Source organism: Temnothorax curvispinosus, unplaced genomic scaffold (genome assembly GCF_003070985.1).
Source record: "Temnothorax curvispinosus isolate PA1 unplaced genomic scaffold, ASM307098v1 QBEX01010899.1, whole genome shotgun sequence".
NCBI lineage: Eukaryota > Metazoa > Arthropoda > Insecta > Hymenoptera > Formicidae > Temnothorax > Temnothorax curvispinosus.
Genome location: NW_020220679.1, coordinates 191,604 through 213,975, shown reverse-complemented (window position 1 = coordinate 213,975; position 22,372 = coordinate 191,604). Strand labels below are relative to the sequence as shown.

The window sequence follows — 22,372 nt, the reverse complement described above, 5'->3', positions numbered from 1 at the left end:
GCGGCGCGGCAGCGGCGGGTGTTGCGACTGGTCTCCACGGTGCGGAGTCGTTTCCGTTTTATTGGACAAGTTTCCCCATAAACAGGAAGCGGGTGCGCGCCGTTTTTGACTGGGTATTTATTACGTTTTTACCGTCGTCGTTGTTGTGGGGGTTGCGCGCGTGATAATGCCGCTCGTGGGAGCGAATTTCCCCCGCTTCGTTGCAACCCCCGTGAAATGGAAAAAATGCGACATTGCATGCGACAATACAACTTCTGTCGATACCTCGTAATATTCGTTTTATTAAATGCGACTATACAGTTAAATTTTTTCGATAATAAAACCGCGTGACATGTGCTGTTTTTAATTATTATTAAATATTGAAAAATAAGGACCCGCGATAAAATCTTGATCAGGCTCATGAATCTCGCGAGCTTGCTAAATAAGTATCGTTAGCCATGCACTTGAGTTTTGCAGGTATACCTGGCTGCGCTCCTCGTTCCGCGCGAGGAGAGCAGCCTTTAATTAGCGAACGGAGCTGTCAAAGACTGCCGGTAAAATGGAACGAGAACTGCCGCAGCTCTCGCAGTCTACGTAATTGGACGAATCTCGTCGAGTATCGTGTTTCCAGAGCGGATCATAGAACGACGGCGCAAGAAATAAATATTTGTAAAAGATGTGATTGATATCTTTGAAAGTTACTGGTGTATTAACTACGATCTCGCGACGATAGAACTGAGTATTTGTATTATCTTCGACAGAAATGACGACGACGATGATGACGATGACGAGTGACGCGTATTTAAGCCGATTTCGAAGAATAAATCATGCGAATTTGCGCACTTTGATTCGCGAAGATGGAAGCTAGTCGGATATACAAGATATTAGTCTTATTAACATGTCGCAACAGCCATCAATCGTTTTTATTAAATATGTCAAACATAAGCTTGCCTTGATTTCTAGAGTTTCTAGAGATCGGTTATTATCTTAACATCTGCAGTGTTATTTGGTTAACAAAAGCAGTCGTATCGATATACCGCTATATCCTTAATCGTTTTTTTTTTTTTTTAAATAAAATTCGATAATTGTGCTATAATTTAAGGAGTAACTAATTATAAGTATGCTATTATTGAATGGTAATCGTATTATCGGAAACTAAAAAAGAGCGTGCGCTAAAACGGAAAGATATTTGTAAGGATTTTATTGTTTGAGTCAATACGCAGGGTATCGGCTTTTCTCGGTTGCTACGAATACAATGGAGAGAGCAACAATGGCGAGGTGTCGTGTCGGGGATTGCCAGAAATCCCGTGGAAATCTTGATATGAAACGGATAATGTATGCCATGCATTTGTGTGTGCTGTTTCGCGGCGGCGATATCGCTTCCAGTTATTTTTAAATGGTATCCAAACTGAATCCAAACATTGTATTTTATTTTTAATCAATCTTAATTCAATTTCGAATTTATTTTACGTATGAAACTAACGTGAAAATTCTATCGCGATTTAACAAAAATCGTCAGATATTCTCACAAAGAGCCAGGTTATATTATTAACGTCTCGAATTATTTTTATTAAATCCTGCTCTCTACAGTTTTTGATACATCGATACACTCACCCGCTCTCTTTGCTCTCTTTACACCTCTCTTATGCTCACTCATTCGTTCGTGGCACGCCATGTTATAATTTAAAACCTCTCCTCTTCGGTGAAGGCAAAGCACTTTTCCACAGAATGAAAGCTAAAGAACGTAAGAGCGTCATTATACCGCTTGCTCGAGGCAGCATTTGAAATTCCTCTTCACGTTTGTATTTCCTATATACAAACGTTCGGCACTCGCGGCTTTCTTTCCGGCAATCGCCGATTTAATTAGGTGGATCGATGCACGCAGTGATACATTGATACTTTTGCCGTGCCTTACGTTCCTTATTCCGCGCGGATATATTTTTACCGAAGCAATTTGTTTCCTCTTTTTTAACTCAAAAGCCCGCGGATGAATCCACCGTAATGAAGACTGTACAGCAATCTAGAAGCCGGCACTTGCACGCAATGCTTTTCACTATTCATGCGTCAGATTCATGCGCCCGAGAAAAATTTTTTTAATTATCCTCACATATTCGCATAAAGTGAGAGAGGCTTTCGCTTCTTTTATGTCGATACGCGCGTCCGTATAATTTCCCCGTCTAACACACACGAAACACAAACAAGTACTAATTTAGCGTTCGCCACATAAAAGCACGCGAGGACGCACATCGTGCGTAAAAATGTTGCCTACTATGGTTACATAAAATTTCCCTATTAGTCCGCTAGGTACTTGTATCTTAAGCAATCCCTCCTGATGATCGAATTTTTTCTCAGCGAGTTACAATTTCAAGTTAATAATTTCCACGATCATCCAATATGTCACCGAAAGTCTGACAAAAGGAGATTGGAGATATTTTTGATTTTATATAAAATTTAAGTTTTCGAATCGAATATCGTGAGAGAGACACAGAGGAGGATCATCAAATTGTAATTCAAGGATAACATCCCGTTCCCTGCCTCCCCCCCGCCCCCCTCTAGTTCAATCATATACCGTATTCATCGACCGCGTTGGAATTTAAAACGAACTGTTTGCTCGCGACACGTGCGTGGTTTCCGTGCTCGTCTCCTGTGAAATTCCGTTGTCCCTAAAGCGCGCTCGTTTCCAGTCGGGGCACGATTTTTCGGCGTGTTAACCCCGAGGTCGAAAATGCACCCTCTACGAAAGGGACTTCGCGGAGTTAATGCCGGAGGGATGAAAGAGGGGGTGGTAGATATACGCAAATTTCGTGGGTGAATTCGCCGTAATAGAGCATCGGCCGGTTCATCGCGTATTTCGCGCAGGGGGTGATGTCGCGGGGGACCGTGAAGGGCGGATGCAGATAGCGGCTCTCCCGCACGTGACCGCGGGTGAGAATGATAGAGAACGACCACTCTATAGTGCGCGTCTGGGAGTTGGGACGCGCTCGGTACATAAATACAGAGTACAGCGACGTCATCAACAATTCATCGCTATTATTAGCGGCGTCCTAACGGCACTCTGCAACGGGGGTTCTCGGGGGGTGGTTGCAATGGGAGGTACGCGGAAAATGGTGTGGGGTGGCGTGGCGACGAGAGAGAGAGAGAGGAGGAGAGGGAGAAAACCGGCTTCTGGAACACGACTGCGCGACTACACGAACGTCTAATCTGCATGACTAACTATGCAGTTTACCCCTTGCTCAAGTTGCCCGTCGCTGCCGCCCCGTTGCCGCTATACGGAAATTTGCCGCGTGCCGAAAACGGATCGCGTTATTAACTGGTTACGGATAACTACGAACGTATTAAATCACCGGTTTTACGACGGCCGTTCGCGTGAACAATTTTATCACCGTGACACGCGAGTTGCTGTTAAATGAATTGTTACATGATACTCAAAGTTATCGTGATAATCGCTTTTATGGATTTTTATGAAGTCTATTATTCGATGTGTTGCGATAAAATAATCGTTGAAAATGGTTGGAATTATTACGATAAAATTTATTAAGATAAAACTTTTTTAAGAACTTGTTTTTGTATTCTATAATAAAGGAAATAAAAATATTAATCCATCGGGTGATGATGTATTTAGATTAGAAAACACATTTTTTACTGTGATTTTATTGATATATGACTTTAAGTGGCATTAGTGGATCTTACGTGGCAAGAATCGTCTGCTAATTATATGGAGAAAATAAAGTGCAAATTAAAAAAAATATTATTTTTATTACAAGATATATTTATTCTCTGCAAGTAAATACTTTGAACGTATTCTACAATGTATTAATAATTCGCAACTTAACGAAAAATAGCAGTCGACAAGGTAAATCGATTTTCGTCAGTAAGCATCTAAATTAATCATATAAATTAATTAATTACACGAAACAATTGCTCTTAGAGACAGATTTATTTATTATAATGCGTTGCACGTTAAAATATATCTCCGCGTTATTATGTTAAAATATGTCGCAGCAATGGCAGAAATAATCGGATTGACCAATAACGAATGCATAAGTTATTAAACGTATATCCGATCTTGTTGTTGTATTTTCATTAATGTTTAACTGCATTATTAATAAATTCCAACTGTTTGAATGTGACTTTTACGAAGGTATAATTGAATTTGCTAACGGCTCTTGTAAAGTCCTCGAACGCTCGATCAACATAGCTCGTATATGTATCCGTTATATGTCTTTATTTCGCATTTCGCGCTATCGCCCGCGCGGAATTTAACTCGAAACGCGGAAATGAGAAGAGGAGTTATGGCTTCCATGTTGTTTGCTCGCGTTGAAATTTTTCTCGAGTCTTCCGCTTTTAAAAGACGTGGTTAAAATGGCATCGTCGTGAGTAATGCGACGAAGGAAGTGCACTCACGCCTTAATTTTCACATAGTTAACGATATTTCGCGAGCGGGAGCATGTACCCGGATTAAGGAAAAGATGTCGGACGTAATCGCATAAAGAGGAACGGATCGCAATTTTTCCTTTCCTACGTGACCTCCTACTCGACGTCCGTCGTCGTTGTCCTCTCGTACACGCCGATCCTCACGCTCCACGGTATTAAAATTAATGACGCGATCCAAAACGCTTGTTCTTTCCTTCTGGGCATAATGAGCGTTAACACGGCGCGTGCATTTGTAACAGACAAGAACATACCATGCTGCCCGTGATTAATTGACATTTAATGTCGTTCCGATAATTAAACTGCACTTACAAAATATATAAAGCTTCAATATTTATCGAGAATCTTTAATTGATTATTAAATAATATTTCAAATCACTTTTCAAATAGAAAATCTAGAATTTTTATATCGTTGCATCAGTCAAATGTCGAGGCGCATTTATCTGCGAAATAAGAACGAGAACCGAATATCGATTGTTGCTTTTATTTTTTTTAACGGGGTGCAAAACGTCGCGACGCAGATAGAAAGTGAGACTGCCACCTGAACGTTAAGGAAAAGTCGTGACTGTCGGTCGTGTTAACGAGTTTTGTCTAAGGTGAGACGTAACAATGGGTTACTTTAAAAGTTCCGCGTAGATAGGATGAACGACAAAATTATAGCCGGAGTTAACTTTCACGAAAGTTTATACGAGTTAACTTGCTTCCGTCCGCCGAAGTCTTCACGCTCTCGCCCGACGAGCGACGCGCCACGGCGCGCTTTATGGACATCTGCGAGATCTCACCGCCTTCTTCTTTAATCACTGACAATGTATAAAGTATGTGCATTAACTTCGTTAGCTGCTCAAGCAATTTAGTACCGCCGCGTGAGGATTAATTAGTATCAGGGAGCCTTGATAACGCTGTCGCGTTAATACTCTCGGAACTTTCGCACCGACGAAAATTCCTTCCGGATCTATCACATCCTATATCTATGTATAGAGTATAGAGGGAAGAATCACGCGGAGTTTCTTGCGGGACACTGGTGTACGCTTTAGGAGAATATAGCAGAAAAATATTTCGCATCCGACACACACCAGGAACTCAATTCTCATGCAAATGCGGAACACCTACGCCTCTTCCCTCCCCCTCTCTCTCTCTCTCTCCTGCCTTCCCTACTCTCTGCATCCGACGGCAATCTTTGTTTTATTCCGTACATTTCAGAGGACTCTAAAATATATATATACTCCGAGGGAGACTGTCTGCTCCAGCAGGAATCGCGCGCATTAAACTTTTGTTGCTCCTCGGGCACCTAAATCTCCTATCTCTCGCCATAAACCTTAATGTCCAAATCGATATTCATTTCAAACCACCTTTTGCCCGCGGTGCTTAAAACGCGTCTCTGACGCGTTTCGAATAAAAGTCGAGAGCTTTGCGGTATCCGTCTAGAGAAACGAAATGTGGGGCAAACTTACAAGGGAACACTGCCGACCCGAACTCATCAATTCAAATAAAACTTTGTGAATATATAGGAGACGCGAATAATGGTACGCCTCGCTCGTGCCCAACGGTCCTTTAAAGTCTTGGTGTCTAACTTTGCAGTTGAACACGGGCGATACCATTTTCTCGCGTGCAAATGTTACCTTGAAGGTAGAATTGTAATACTCAGAATGACAGCAAACGGCACGCTGACGACAAATTGCGATAATTAATAGCGGCACGTTAAACGCAACAGAAATTATGTATATAGAGAAAATTCAGAATGTTTTTTTTTTTAGGACAAAAAACATCTTTGAGGAATACCTTCTAATATTTTTTCGGTTGAAAGTATACCGTTAATTTTAAAAATTAATTGTATTCTCTTAATTAATAAACAAATACAAGTTGGCCACATTTTCTCGTTGCAGTTTAGATTTATGCACTAATACACTTAATCGTTTATGTTACGAACGAACATGGGAAAAATGCACCACGCACGGTGACGCAGCGCGAATGCCTCGACGTCCTCGTGAACCGCCGCCGGTATTTTCGATTCTTCCTGAATTTCCGCGCGGAAAGGAAGGTTCGCCCACGAATGAGCATACACGGACATTAACCCACCGTCACGCGAGGAATTTCGCCGATCGACTTTCCCGAAGAAATTTGGCTTTACGCAAAGCTACGCGCGAGAACGGAGATATATTCCGGGCACGTTTCAAACGGGAGAAGATCCCCGTCGAGCCCCGGCGGAAGGGAATTCTCCTTTTCCGTTCCAAGAGGATACTCGAACCGCCTCCTGTATGAGCCGCGAAAATCGCGGCGCTTTATAACGCTACATTAACCGGCAATCTTCTCGTCCGCTGCACCGCGCGCGGCGATGGTATCCGCGAACCTGTTCTCAGAGATGTCGGAACGTCGATAAAACTTTTAATTACTTTCATCCGAGGAGAGAAAGGTTAAAGAGAAAGGATACGCAGCCAGTCGGTCGCCAAATCGTCGTGATATTTTTAGGAAATGGCTGCTCGTGTGTCCGTAAAGGGAAAGATCTCTCTAAAAATAAAATGTATCTTGGATCTTTCTCATATTGAAATTTTGCAAGACGCTTATTTTACATTTACGTGTCGTTCACTTAATTATGTACAGTTGTAATTAGCTTGTATATTAAAATTACATGTCGCGCAATTGTACTGCAGGTACCAGATGCCTGGCGGAGTTACCCCGCCGCGCTATAAATATTTAATTAATTAATTCCCGCGAAACTTCCCCTTCTCTCTCGTAGTTTATTGAACTTACGGCGGCTTCTCCGTCCTTCTCCTTTTTACACTCCACGAGCTCGGTTATCTCGGTTATTCACGCGGAAGGCTTAATTAGAGAGACCCTTTATACAGTTACACCGGAGAGCAACGTCGTTAGATCTTTGTTGGACCTTTCGCGATGAAAACAGGGGAAAAGGGACGATACTGCTCGGAGACCGGTAACGAAGTTCGCGGGGCGTGCTCACCCAAGACAGGATGTTACGGGCGACGTGAGTTCTGTTAACTCTCAGAAACCCGAGACGCGGCGGGGGTGAGTTCCCCGAGTTTTCGTGTCCCGCTTTCCTTCCTTCCTTACCGCCGGGTTACTTCGTGTCCGTTTCGTCTCCCTCGGCTTTTCTTATTACTTCCGCGAGTCGGTCTCGAGAAGGGAGAAGACGCGGCCAGATTCGAGAAGCGACGAACGAGGAAAGGAACGGGCGGCCGGAGAAAGTGGTGGAAGCGAGTATATTTACAAGTTTTAAGAGAAATATTAAGCGAAGAGACTCTCCCCGCGGCGATAAGGGGGAAGTTGAGTTATCGGTGCACTTTGCATAATTTATCCCTGCGTAATGCTTTCCCCTCCGCGGGATGGAGAAGGAATAAGTTGCCGCATCTCTTCCGGCCGCGGCGCGGCGACATCGATCGAGAGCACGGGCATTGTTACGTGTGTTTATTCGCTACTCCTCGTATGTCGTGTAAACAACGCGACGCGCGAACCATCGATCTAAACAAAGTGCCATTAAAACGCGATATGTTCTTCGAATACCGCCGAATATCGTCGAAATCTCAGCGGTAGCGCTCCTCGGCGCGAATGTTTACTCGAAACCCAGGACTGAAGAACCCTTACGTGCGAGACCGTAAAATTAATTAAAGTGCAGTTCCGAGCGAAAAAGTACACGTGCAAACGCGAGTATATTTTTTCTTTATTTTATCTCTTTTGACAAATAAAAATGATTGAGGATTTTTATTCCATAATTTGACGCTCTTGGAATTACTTCAGCGAACGTTGGAAATATACGTCTTGTCGGCGAGATGTAAAAATGCAACTTAATATTCCGAATTCCGCATGCGGTAGGAGTAGAAGACGAAGGCGTCAAGAAAAACGAAACGTATTTGCGGGACGTGACGAGATATTGAAAATCTTGCGAATCATCCCCCTGAGAGCGCCAGGTCGATCGGCTGTGTCGTCGAGAGAAAGACGGCTGCTCCCCCGACGATTTGTTTACATCGCGCAAAAACGAGGTGCTTTTGATTGCCGCGAGGCCAAACGTGAGGGGGGAGGGAGGGATATACGCCCCCATTGGGTGGTATCGCCATTGAGTCCTTCACCCTGGTATTCTCGCAAAATCTTAACGGCAAAGTGCGAATTTCATTTCCCTGACGGAAAACCGCCTTTATTTGCTGCGGCAACGGCTATATACGGGAGGTATCGAAACGGGAGGCGACGAAAATCCGCCCCATGTGCCGGAGATATATAAAACGGCTATATTGCCGTAGTCATATCGCCGATAAATAAAAGCAGCGACGCGGACGCACAAGGCGGTATCGTACAAGCGACGTGGCGTGTCACGCGGTTAATCGAACGGCGACGAGCGGCTCGTGCTGCACTTTCAAGCTCGTAACTATAAAAATACCATTAATCCGTTTGTACATTAACGCGATGAATCATCGTGCGGTTCGAGGAAAGAGGCGAAAACATCGTAAAACCCGAAGATCTATCACCCGCGATAAAATCACGAAAGTGTAGCTTCTAAATCGAAAATTAAATGCAGCTTACGACCCGTGTCCGACTTCACATATAATCAGCGAGAGAAACGTAGAATTACGAAATGACTTGGACAGCAGGAGCAGACCGCGGGTGCAGACCTTATCTTGCGCGAAGTTGTTTATTTTATGCACGCGCGATGCGACAAACGGAATAATAGAATAGAGTAGAATAGCACCAGGGACCTCTCCGTTTTCTTTTCTTTGGAGAGAGGGTACATCTAATTTGCAGTTCCGCGGTGGCAATCAGTGACCGACGTATAAACGACGAGACCGCCGCGTTTGCGTTCGCGATAAAAGGGAATTTACACCCATTCCTGGGTCGCGAGAGGGTGCGTGAGCGGAATTTCACGCGTCCTTATCGAACGTGGCACTTTAAAGCACGTAGCGCGAAAGCATCAGATGGCATATACAGAGCCACTAAGCCCATTGAGATAGAGACTATTACGCCATTACTGCTATTACTACTGTTACTACTGTTACTGCAGTTACGCGGTATGTGCATAATTGTAATTGTATTAGAGGATATATAAATGTTTTGCCTCGTGCTGCGCGGATCGTTGCGGACAGAAAACTGTTAGACAAGATAAATGCCCGCAAAAAGGAATCGGTAGCTCTGGAAACGCAAACTTTTTTCATACGCTCCGCATTAATCTAAGAACAAACACATTTTGATTTATCTTTATACTGTTTTTATCAGAGATTTACTGAACATTATCATCCAGACACCGCAGAGAGAGGGCGGATCCAAGAGGTCATTCGATATTATCGTAGTCGGGCACAGCCGGAACGAATCGCTCCTACGAAATGATCCTCACGAAGTGAGTCAGTAGTTCAACCGTGCTATCTATCTGCAGCGAAGCTACGTTTCGCATCCTAAATATTCGTTGATAAATCATGAGATCCCGTTATTCCGAACGAAATTATGCATTATGAATCATTCATACGCGAATTTAAGCCCGCCAAAATTAGATCTGCGAATCTCGCAACCCGTTAAAATTATTATATCTGATAGAATAGCAGTAACAATATAGCAATCATAATTATGTGATAGAGATATTTGTATATTCATATTGTTAATCACCAATATTAATCATAAAGTCAACGAAAATTTATCTTTAAAGGTGATTTTGGCCATTATATAGGAAGCCGCGAAGCGATAATTAACGCCCAACAACTTTGTAAAAGCGTTTTTCAAAGTGAGATACGAACGATTCGTTAGTAATTTACCGTAATGTACGGAGCGGCATGGGAATCTTTGGCAAAATATCGAATAGCATCAGTATGCCTTTCACACAGCGAGACTCCAGCACGTATATTGAATAACCGAGGCAATTCCTGAAATGAAATTCCACCTACGTAGCACTAAATCGTAATTAATATCGTGTTTCCGCCAAACTAGCTCGTTAATCAGATTTTATTCCGTGCAAGGACGCATTATTATGACGATCGCATAACCGGGAATGTGGCTCATTACGCAAACGGTGGTCGCAGCGCCCGTGCCGCGCCGTGCGCGTACGTGTACGTGTATACGTGTCCATGAAAACCGCGTGTGCGAGTGCACTGTTGATAGCGCGAGCGCGGCTGAGATAGGGATCCAGGCTCCAAAGGGATAATCCCCTTTCGTGAAGAGCTCTCGGCGAGGGAAAGAATTTATTAATGGGACGTGAGCACTCATTACCTAACGCTTATCAGCGAGCTTATCGGCGACGGAGATTTGTCACGCGCGGTATAATAAGACGAGGTCCGACTAAAAATCGTCTAACCGATTCGAAACGCGAAGGTAATATTCGCGATCGGAAATTATGGAAATTCCGAAAGAAGCAAATGAAGTGCAAGAGTTGTGGGTATCAGTTGCTAGCACGTTTTCAGAATTTTAATTTGAAGTCGATTGAACTTGAAACTAATCTTAAAAAACGTTATTCCTGAAGAACGTTTAATTTTGTCGGAGGTATTTTTTCACGAAGCGATTTATTGTGACCAAATCATTACTCGATAATATATGAAGATCGTGAACGTGTCGTTAATAGATCGAGGTATATTAATGATCGTTCTTCAGCTTCACCTCATCTTATCGTGTAAATAGCCGTCTTTTGAGATTCACCGGGATCACAAAGGACGAGACCCTAAGATTCGTCCCAGAATCGAAGAGCGGAGAAAATGCGGGTGATTTGCTCCCCGTGCCAATCGCCGAGCGGCAGGAGCTTCACGAAGAAGGGCGGCGCCATTTGAATAATTTCACAGGAAATTACCACTTGACACTGGTTGCTCCTAGATCCTGGAGGGATAAGGATTTTCCGACTCTATTTGTCGAGTGCGCGACTCCATTATGTGACGAGGAATATTAAAATTCAAAGGGAGATTCGTCCTGATAAAAATGCGATATCGTAACGAAGGGGAGGGGGGGGGGAAACGTGATACGGTCATCCGACGCGGATAAAAAAAGGAAGCGGAAACCCGGAAAAGAATGCGATACGATGTAACGAGAGCGCACCGCCGCCGCTGAAAAGAAGTTCGGATAACGAGTAAGGTAATTACAGCCGCGCTGCACAAAATCGTATATGGCAAAATCCCGCGCTTTGTAATCCAATCGGATGTATCCGCGAGTTCGAAAGTGCTCAAGAACACGCGGCATCGTCGCGCCGTGCTTCGTTATGCGCTTCGGTTTTTCGCGTATCATGCAAATGCTCGCTGCGACAAAGGGAAAAGGTCTCTTTTTCCTCTCCTCCCCCTCTTCTCACATCCCCACCTGCCCCAACCCTCCGCCGTGTGGTGCTCGGACATTGATTCGCGCGTAACATAATCCGAAAGCACCGGAAACAAATGAACGAGAGCGGAGCGACTGAAACGGAAGACGGCTAAACGAAAGTAAAGATAGAAAATATACATTAAAAAGAAAAAAGAGAGAGAAAAGGAGACGACGACGGGTGGTATGGTATGGGGTGACAGAGGAAGGAAGGGTACGACAATGGGTAGTCGGGGGCTGGTGAGCTCTCGAGGGCTAGCGTTTATTAAATCAACAAAAGCCCCTCGGGGGATGGTTTTCAGATGCGAGTACTACATCTGCTACAGAAAGCTTTCCGTCGTACTTGTCCTGCCTTCCACCCTCCCTCCTCAAACCATCATCTCGCGTTCTCTCTTTCTCTCCTTCGCTCCCTCCGACCTCGCCCGCCACCCCTGGTTTTCTGTCAGTCGCTCGCTCCTCTAACCAGGTTCCTCCTTCGTTACACTTTGCGGTTTGTTCTGGCTGGCGATTACGACACTGATAAGGGGAAGATTCGCCCCCGAGAGAAAAACCCTTCGGGTAGTCAAAACCAGAAGTGCCGCGACGCTCCTAATGAATTACTTTGGATTTAAGACGCCTTCTTGTTTTTCGCCGCGCTTCGCCCTCGGCTTTTGTTAAACTTCTGTTATTAATACCGAACCCATTTTATGTGTTATGACGAGAATTTGTTTTCACCGACAATTGTATAAATATCGCAGTATGATTGTGAAAGATATTAATAAATCAGTCGTGATTTATTTAATGCTGCTATATTATAAAATATCTATGCATAACTAATGAGCTTCTGATCTAACAATGAGACACATTACGAAATGATGCAATGATGAGCTGCACAAAAATATGTTACAACATATAAAAGAGTTGTATAAAAAAAAATTTCTGATTTAATAATATAATAACGTATTTTGTAATGTACATTTCAGAGAAAAAAAAATGATGGCTAGAACCGTGTTAGCAGCGAAGAACGTCGCTCAGTCGTCTGATAAAAGTTGACTTTTGCGAGCGCTCGTTTCGCGCATGATTATTCTTTCAATCCAATATTTCGTTACTAGTGATGCGCGAAAAACTAATTAAACGAATATCAATTATGCTCGTTCGCGCGAGTGACTCGTGTGTGTCCCCGAGTACATTAACCCGTTCTATTTTCGTTGTCGAGATGCGCCGTAATAAATATTTTTCGCGGCGTTTCACTGGGAGAACGCGGTATCTCAATCGCCGTCGGTCGCCGCGACAGCAAAATAAACGCAGACATCGACTATGCCGGACACGTCGTTATTAATGTGCCGGCTATTTCCTGTCGCCACAAATTATTATCCGTATTATCGCTATATCAGGTCGGCGAACGGCGAATGTGTTTACATCGCGCGCCACATCGGGACAAATCGATAGCCGCGTGCAATATTCCTGAGCTTGCAGCAAATAGATCCGAATGATTCTTGGAAATTGGTAAAATTTTTAAGGGGTCGAGTCGCCAATACACGCGACTTACCGTCGACATTGCGAATCGACGTGTCATCTGCGAAACTCGTGATCGCGGAAATTAGGACGGTCTTAATCCTCCACTAAAGAGCCGCGTAACAGTCGCGGCACGTCGCCGTCTCGAATCCGCGTTATCGCGGCTTGAGCGAGTCTCGCTTAATTAACATTAAGACTTGGAACAGGCATTAAATTGTAAATCCGTTCGCTCTCCGCTTAAACGGCCGAGCAACGAGATGCTCTACAAAGATGAATGTGGGCTTTTTAGATTTGCCGGAGAATCCGCGCGCGTCTTGGTAAGTTAGCCAATTAGCACGGGGAATGAAGTAATCGGAGGAACGATTTTATTGCGTGAATAGAAAATAGAAAAGCGATGAACGTCATTATTCAGTAAAATCGTTAAAGCTTGCCTTCGCGTGATGTGATATAAGCTGATTCGCCCCTAATGCGCGCTATCATATGGAATACATCTTTTTTAAATGTGCAACTTTGATACATCATTCATCTCCGTCGCATAAAAAGCCGACCTAAAAAGGAGTCATTAGCATACGAGTCAAAGGATAGAATATCGCGAATGGCAATAGCCTGTGTTACTGTGTATACGTAGAATGTATTTAAGTATAGATTAATATATTAAAAGATGATGTACACACCCTGGCTTTGTGTATTTGATAACGTGAAATTTAGACGGAGATGACATAACGTAAAACGTTTGCTAATGAGAAACCGGAAACTTGCATTCGAGTAACAAGTACCGCTTTGAGAGTGCCTCTCGGGAAAGAAGACTAAACACTGAGATCAGACAAACAGGAAGTGGTACACTAAAAATTGCTTTGATGCTCCCCCTCTCCCAGTCTCATCACTAGCCGAGACGCGCGCGGAGTGCTTCCGGTTTCCTTTCGAAGCGTCGGGTGACGGAAGGGAAGGCCGCGAGGAGGATCGAAGTACGTCAAGTTTAGCGAGACCCCGGATGATTGTATAACGTCGTCGGTCGATCCGGGATATACATGGTCGGGGAACCAACCTGCGTATTATGTAATCTTTTCGCGCGACGAGGGAGTCAGTGATCCATCGCCAGTCACAGTACGTTTGCATCCCCTCTTTCCCATCGACATTTCAATCTTAACAAATCCGCCAACACAATGGCACTCTCTGCCTTCCCCCCCCCCCGCCGTCCGTTCCGTTTCTTCTGCTTTTCACCGTCAATATGGGTGCAGCCGGTGTATATACGGGAAAAGAGAAACGGGAGCAAAACGAGAGGAGCTCGTGTGCTCGGCTCCTCTCTCCGGTCCAGGCTAAAAATACTCCTCCCCTTCGCGCGCTACCCCACCCGTCTTCTCGCTCGTTCTCCCTTTCTCTTTCACTTCGTTCCTTCTTCCGCGCTTTTTCTAGATCTCCGTTCCACGCGCTTACCTCGCTCGCAGTCCAGTCGACCCCCTCTGCACCTTGCTTGCACCAAACCGCCGCTCTCTGGCTATAAATAAAAAAAGAAGGAAAAAAGAAAAAGTAGCGAGAGCAGCGTGCGCGCGCGTGCGTGCGTGATGCGGGTGTCTCGGGTGTAGAATAATTAGAAACGGCCCTCTCTTGGCTCGTCCGCAAAAGAGGAGTCTGACATCTCGCGCAAACATTTCCCATCTCGCGCGGTTTCCTATATACTAAAACCGGGATTTTGATAGCGTGTTATCTTTCTTCTAATTTCGCCTCTCATAAATCACCTCAGTCATTCGACGATTACGTGCCCGTTGTGTCTTCGCGCAATTTCACACAATTAGCGTTCAGACGCCACTAGAATTATTGTACAGATCCGGCGTACGTTCTTTTCTTGGCTCTCCGCCACGGCGCCGAGTCGAGGATCCCGCGAAAGCGCGGGGACCGGAATCTAATAAAGAAAGGAAAATATGCTTCGCGGACGCGAATATATATTTCGAAAGTTCGGCGGGATTAGCGTACTTGGGCGCGCACGTACTTCGCGCGCTGTTACGTGGCCCCGTTCCGCGTCTCTGGCGAAGTCTGCCTCACTTCCGGCGAAGTTTCAAGACGTTCTGTCGGCGGGTGTCTAAACGCGGGGGAACTTGCCGGGAAATCTACGGTATATTGTGTACGTCGCATTATATTGGACACCACCCCTGCTGCGCGCTCCTAGTCGCTCATGATCAGACTTCCACGGGACTTGCATAGACTGCATGAGAGCATCACTCTTTTCATAGTCGACGAAGTGGTTCCAATCAGCAGTCTCAGTCCTATAATACTATAATCGCTAAATCTGTTTCTGCATACGTATTTCACTTTATTTATTTATTTATTTATGTTATATTTTATTGACGTTTATAGTCTTACAGTGACAACATATAAATATATGTTGTCGCTTTTTCTTAAAGATGAAGACATAAAGCATGTCTCTGATTCTCGAACGCTCACGAACGAAAGTGATTATTTACCGAAGTTAGTGGTCGTTAGTGAATCTATCCTAGCGTATTCAGGCACATTTACATCGCAAGCCGGCGCTCAGCGGAGATATTTTTGGGCCGCCCTATGCGCGCTGGATGATTCACGCCACGGGAGAGAGGACGCTCAAACGTCCAAAGAGATTCTGCGGGGGGACTTAAAGATGGATGGAGCGTACCGCGTGAATACACCTCAAAGCGCGCGTCCACGAAATGTAGTATACAAAGTATCTTAAACGATGTTTATCCCGCGGTACCGTTATCGGTTCTACGGACCGTCGATGACGAGGGGAATCATTCTTTCCTGTCGCTGTTATGGGCATCTATTAAGCCCGGTGTCCACGATGCAAGAACTGTGTCCAAGTTTCGGTTTAAGCCAATGAAACTGCTACTTTTCTGTAAGAGCTGCAAGTTTATCGGCTTAAATCGAAACTTGGACACAGTTCTTGCATCGTGGACACCGGGCTTTAGCATACGGGCAATAGGCAAACTTTTTCGCATACCTACTCCAAAGTGCCTTTCGGCCTGCTGATGGTTTCGGGACAATCCCTCTCTGACGAATAACTCGAACTTTCGACGTGTATCATCGCCGCTGAATAAAAGCTACGTGGGGAAACATATTATGGAAAACATATGGCCGTAATAATCCCGCCGTTCATACGAAATAAAAATCTGAATATCGATCGGCACTTTTTGTCGAGAGAATAATTCATCATAACGGGATTATTGCGTCAATATATACGACACTTTGTGTATTATTATAATGAAAGAGTCGTTATACCTACACACGTGATGCTATTGCAAATAATTAGTGATATATCAAAGTACATCAAATGTACTTTACGCTGACCTTTTCTTTAATATTGTAGCAAAGTAAAATGTCAATAATTTTAACATTGTTAAATATATTTTTTGAATTTAAAGTTAGATTCGTTCTATAATCGAAATGTTCGGAAAGTGTCGCAAGATTGTTTTATGCCTTCCAGAAAATATTTCACGTTTTCGCAAGTCGCGCAAAGACATTTACAAGATTTTCCTTGTTAACTGATGTAATTTGCTTTACTACTGAAAAAAGATATTTGCTCGCCATTAGCGTAGCGTCTGCCGTGCATTAGCGACGCTATTATTATCGTGTTTGCCTTGCAGATACGCGCGCGGTAACAGCGCGTCTCTTTGTTCCTCGTGAATATGTTGCACAGGCAAGTTGCGAGCTCGTAACTGAGCAAAATGTGCGTATCTATTCCGACCCAGTTTACTTATGACTGGTTTCAATGCGCTTATGCTCGATTCCCGATTTAGTTAAACGTGACATTTTTTCGCAAAGGTATTACGCCGATTACGCGCGGGGGGCACTGAAGTATTATCCTTTTGCATTAGAATTATTTGATTCGTCATTAATTATTCAATATATCTCGAATGTGTCTTTTGGCAGACTTTTTTTGTGTAAGAGAAAGATCTCGAAAAAAATGCTATTATTATTTTATCTTTGTCGTATAAAGTCCATAAGTATGATATCAACTGAGAAATCCGTCTATTTTCGTCCAAGCGAGATTTATCTTTATACTTGCGCGCCGTAGAGTATAAAAAATGTACCTATATACGGTATATCGTGTATCTAGAGACGATAACGCCTTAAAAAAACATGACCGCGCACGGTTGCGTGCGCCTACACTTAAATCTGGAATTCAGGAACAAAGGGATAAAGAGGGATAGGAGGGGGAAGAAAAATACCGAGGTCGGAGAAAAGAAGAGCAGCCGGGGGAGGAGAAAAAAAATCGAACTTAATCGACCGGAGCCACGAAGGAAAAAGCAACGGCGGCGCGCCGGCAACAGTTTTACGATTTTGGGCGCGAGGCTGAAGGAATGGCGGAAACGACGGGGGTGTATATACGGCCGAGAGGACGAAGCGATGCGAATTCCATTCCATTAGTCGGCCGTTAACGATCGAACGTGTTCGCTCGTCCGTGTGCACGCAGGATATATCCACGGAGAGAGGTCTTTCGTGGAGGTCCTGCGGAATGCAGAGAGAAACCTGCTACCATCCTCTGTTCGCTCTGACCCAAACCCACCCCTCGTCGGGCCTCGTTTTTCCATCCCCGCGATCTCTCTCCGGGACGGCGTAAAGGATTTTCGATTACGTTTTGTCGCCGCTTTTGTTCCGCTTCGTTCTGTTTCGAGCCCACTTCACGTGGCCCTTTCGTATCACGCAAAAAAAAATATATATATATATCCCATGCCTCTCCTCCGATTCTTTATTTAACCGGCATTCGATCCTTTTCCCGAGGCCAACCTATACAATTTTTTCCGATTTCTCGAATTGCGTTCCTCCTTACCTGTAAAATTACATTCTTGCGAAATTGACTTCGAGTTGGACAGCAATGTAGTTATTAAACTTATCGCTGAAGTAAACGTTGATGTACTTCGCGAACGCAATTAAAATAGGTAAATATAAATACGTGGTTTATTTATTAAACGGAGAAAGGCGATTGGATATACGAAACTTTGAGAAACCTAAGTTTTCAAAGGAAAAGTAATCTATCGATTACATAAGAACCACTCCGATAACTTAAGAACCCAATTATAGAAATATAATTATTTGTGATTAATTGTTGTCGATGAAATCTTTTATTGTTCAATTCGTTCGTATAATCGTTATTATTAGCTTCACTTTCGAATGAGATATTTCACGAAGTAATTTCGAGTCGCGGAGCATTACTGTCGGCGTAGGAAAACGATTCGGCGGAAGAACAAAACGCGACCGAGGTCGGGAACCGCAGCTCTCCGGATTCTCCTCATATCATGCCCGCCGACCGCGGTTTCTCGACTCCGCTGGAGCCTGGAAATTGAATTTCGGCGGCGCGCGCGCGCGGCTTTCTAATTCGAATTTGAGGTTTCTCGCGGAACGCTCGTACATTCGGCGAAACGGCCGGATCGGGTCTAACGGCGGGATTTATTCGACTTCACGACGGAAGAAAGGGATGGCTGGTGCCAGCCGAGGTGGGTGGGTGGCTGAGTCGGGCAGCGACGAGACGAGGCGAGGCGAGAATGAAGGGGTCGCGACCACAGACACCAACCGAAAGCGCGAAACTATAGAGACTAACTGGTAGCAAGAGGGGATGCGAGGGATTTATGGACCGACGAAGACTTACGACACCTGTTCGTGTGTCTACAGGGTGTCGCCCAACCAGAAGCGACTCAGACGATCAGATACCCCGATCAGCTGGCGATCGGTGTAACATTGAATAAAAATTATCGTTTAATACTCGATTGTGTTACGGTCTCGATGTGAAGTCTTAGATAACAGATATTCCAAATTAGTCGAAGGATTTATTCAAATGTAAATCGAATGATTGTTCCCGGGACACCTCGTGTATACACATCGCGCAGCCACCTCGAGGGGCACCCGTGCATGAGCGACGACATTTCAAATTCGCGTCAGGCGCGGCATCACAGACGACTGCAAACGCCAGCGGTGTCATGCGATAATTCCCAACTTCTCCAATTATCGTTTCATTCCCCGTCGCGGTCGCCTTCGTGCTGCCGGGGAAAGGAGGTCGAAAGAGAATAAACCCGGGGAATAAGACTCGGGCTGACGTTGCCCGAATCGGACGCACGATCGGCCCGCAAACCGCCGCCGCGCCGGGAGAGAAATAAGTATTCGCCGTGATCGGAATCGCGCAAGACCTGGAGGGATTTGATCGAATTAAAGTTTCGGCGGTGACGCGCTGTTCACCGGGCGACCGTTGAGACCGCGAGAGACCGCTCTGTTCACCGGGGACGCGAACAGTCGGCGTGAGAAAGAGAGAAAGCGTCGAGAAATCTCATTAAGGTGACGCCGCTCCTCCTGCGGAGAGATGATCGCGTTGCTCGCGGATCGCGCGCGCAGATTCGAAATAATCAGAAAAATCTCGCTCTTTTATCGCGTTCCCCATCGACCGAGATTCGGATTGCACCGGGGAACGATTTAATTTAATTTTCATGACGCCGCGTTCGATTAAAATTGCATTTGATACGTATGTAAAGAGCGAAGTATTTTCGACGTGCCGTTTTACATTTCAATTTTCACTCGAAATTCGAGCCGGATTTGAATGCGTCGCAAATGAGACATCGCAGCTTTTGAATTGGACGATAACTATTCTGTAAAAAAGCAGCCCACGTGAAATCGCTCGATTCCTTTCATACGCCAGTTACGCGAATTACTTCAAGCTTTTACTCATCACTGCAACCAAGACTGCAGCATTAATCCTAGAATAATAATCGTGTATTCTACGATGTTTTATTCATCGCTGTTTACTATGCTCTACCGCTGCTCGTGTATACCATGCAAATTTTTGAAGGCAAATAAAACAACATATCACTCAGTGACAATATATATGCTTCAAAAATATAATCGAGAGATAAAACGGATATATAAAAATCACACGAAAATCATCGTGTCGGACAGGGTGCTATGGTGAATAACGCACTAAAAATTGTCGTATCTGTTTCCCGCGAAACAACGCGAACTGACGCTGCACACGAACTACTCACCGATCAGCTTGCCGAACTGCGCCGGAGGCTTCCACTCCGGATAGTGTCGCGGGAATCGCGCCCTCGACCAGTAGGTCCTCAGGGTGACCTTGTAGAGCGCCAGCTTGTCCTGCTTCTCCTGCTTCTCCTGCCGGTCCTGGGCGTACGATCCGCATTGGCCGTGCACGGAGAGGAATCTCGTGGCGAGCAGGAGCAGCAAGAGCACCGACCACCGGTGCCACGTGCCACGGGACATCTGCGGGGGAAAAGAGAGAGAAAAAAAGAAATGAAGGAGATAAAAATCGTCGTCGAGCGCCTATTAACTACGACTGATGCGCGCCAAAATATGCGACACGTGTTAACACGTGTCCGTGTACGCGCTGCATACTTGGGATGCTTCGAAACGCATGCGATGAGGAATTCGACGCGCGAGTGCGCGCGCGTGTGCGGGTCCGTTATTCTCGACAGTTTTCCGAGCGTGTTTCCAACAAAATATTAAAAGAAACGTGAAACTTCTCTAAAGTGCTCGGTACAAGGAAACGTCAAGGAAAGATAAAGTTGCAGAACGACCTACAAGTGCAGCTACTCCGGAGTAGTAATTTCTACGGTTACTACTACACGATACCGGGGAAAATATAAAGCTTATCTCTTATCGGGGAATGGACTGAAATAGAATAAAGTGAGGTAACAATTCATCATGTTCTGAGGGCCAAGTAATCATCTGATATTTCCGTCGGTGGGAAAATGTCTCGTTTTTACGTCAGGACTCTATAGGCACCAAGGTCATTACACGCATCTTGCATAATCACGCGTTATCGCATAATCGTAGCATTCAAATGCAGCGAACAATAAGAGTAAAATATAAGACTTTACTTAGCTTCATTCACTAGAGTAAGAAGAGGCTATTTCAGTTAAAGAAAAAAATCAAATAAAAAATTTTCAAGACAAAAAACCCCAAAAAATCAAAAATCCTCTCCTTACCCTGAAAACTGAAAAACTCTCTGTCTTGCAAACCTTTTATTCGGTTTTTTTTAACTGACTGAAATAGCTCCTCCTTACCCTATAGATATTTTTCGAGAAAAACATTTGAATTGCTGCTATTTAAGTTTTCTTAAATTTTAATTTCATATTTTACAGTTTCCACAAAATCGACTCTAACTTCATCGGAGGACCCGTCATTAGGGCCGAAAACAAACTTCCGAAAGTCAAGTCATTGTGATAATGAATGCATGTCGCTCTGAAGCGTGCGATGAATGAGGCATATATGATAATTCAGGACGACAGCCCAGAAACGGGTGCTTGCGAATTGTATTGTTAAGCAAGCTCTCCGCGGTGGTAACCCGGTTTCGGAGCGGTAAACAAGATTGATCCGCAGGCGTGTCGCCGAAAGAGAGGAGACGCGCCGCGCGCGCGTAACTGCTGAATAATTCAGGTGGCGCCGAGAGCCCAGCATGGGGGGGCTGATTCCGGGATTCTTTTACATGGACGCAATCAAAAGGATAACGCGGTATTATCGCGCGGGCGGATAAAACGCCGCGTGAAAGGTGACGCTCGGTGAACGCCCGCGCCCTTGCGTCCCTTCCGTCTATCGCGCGTATAGGAGCGCGTGCCGATTTCTCTTCTAAGTGAATCCATTATACTTGATGGCGAAAAGAGAGAAGTAGAACGTTCTTCAATTATCATCTTACCCCACGGAAACGATCGAGAAAACTGCTTGGCGTAAAAGCCGCCATCGCCATCACTTGCTCCCGCATACGTATGTTCCCCGTGAGTCGCATAAATCTCGTGGCGCTTTAAAACTCCGTAACCTATCGACCGAAGATCGGGAATCGGTCGGTTGTGTCCCTCTTTCCAGATGATTGTGCGAAATTGCACGGGTACGCAATCATATCCCGCGAGCAAGTGAATGTGACATCTTCACGTGTTTACGTATGCAGATCCGCGCACGTTCAAAATTCAAATCATATCCGAATCGCTTCCGATCGGTCGACGTCACTCGTGTCGCGAGTCGTCCAAATCTCGAGTCGGGTTTTTTGGGCTGACCACTCGGCTCCAAGAAAAATCTCGTCGCTAGAACCGTTCGAGTGCGATATCGAGTGCGAATTGACGGCCATCAATTCGCTACTCGATAAAAAATATTTTATAAAATATTTCTACTTATCAAATCGAATTTGCAAAGTGGCTCATATTATTCTACACATATACATAGGGTAGTATACCCTGTATACATGATA

General features: G+C 44.8%; 1 protein-coding gene across 1 annotated transcript in view; it reads right to left on the bottom strand.

The window, feature by feature from the left end:
* The window catches only part of LOC112460858, a 162,948-nt gene that overhangs the window by 136,565 nt on the left and 4,011 nt on the right, over positions 1-22,372 (bottom strand). The window contains exon 2 of the mRNA XM_025025766.1: positions 20,160-20,394. Coding sequence (XP_024881534.1) covers positions 20,160-20,394 — 235 coding nt within the window. The remainder of the gene's footprint in view (positions 1-20,159; positions 20,395-22,372) is intronic.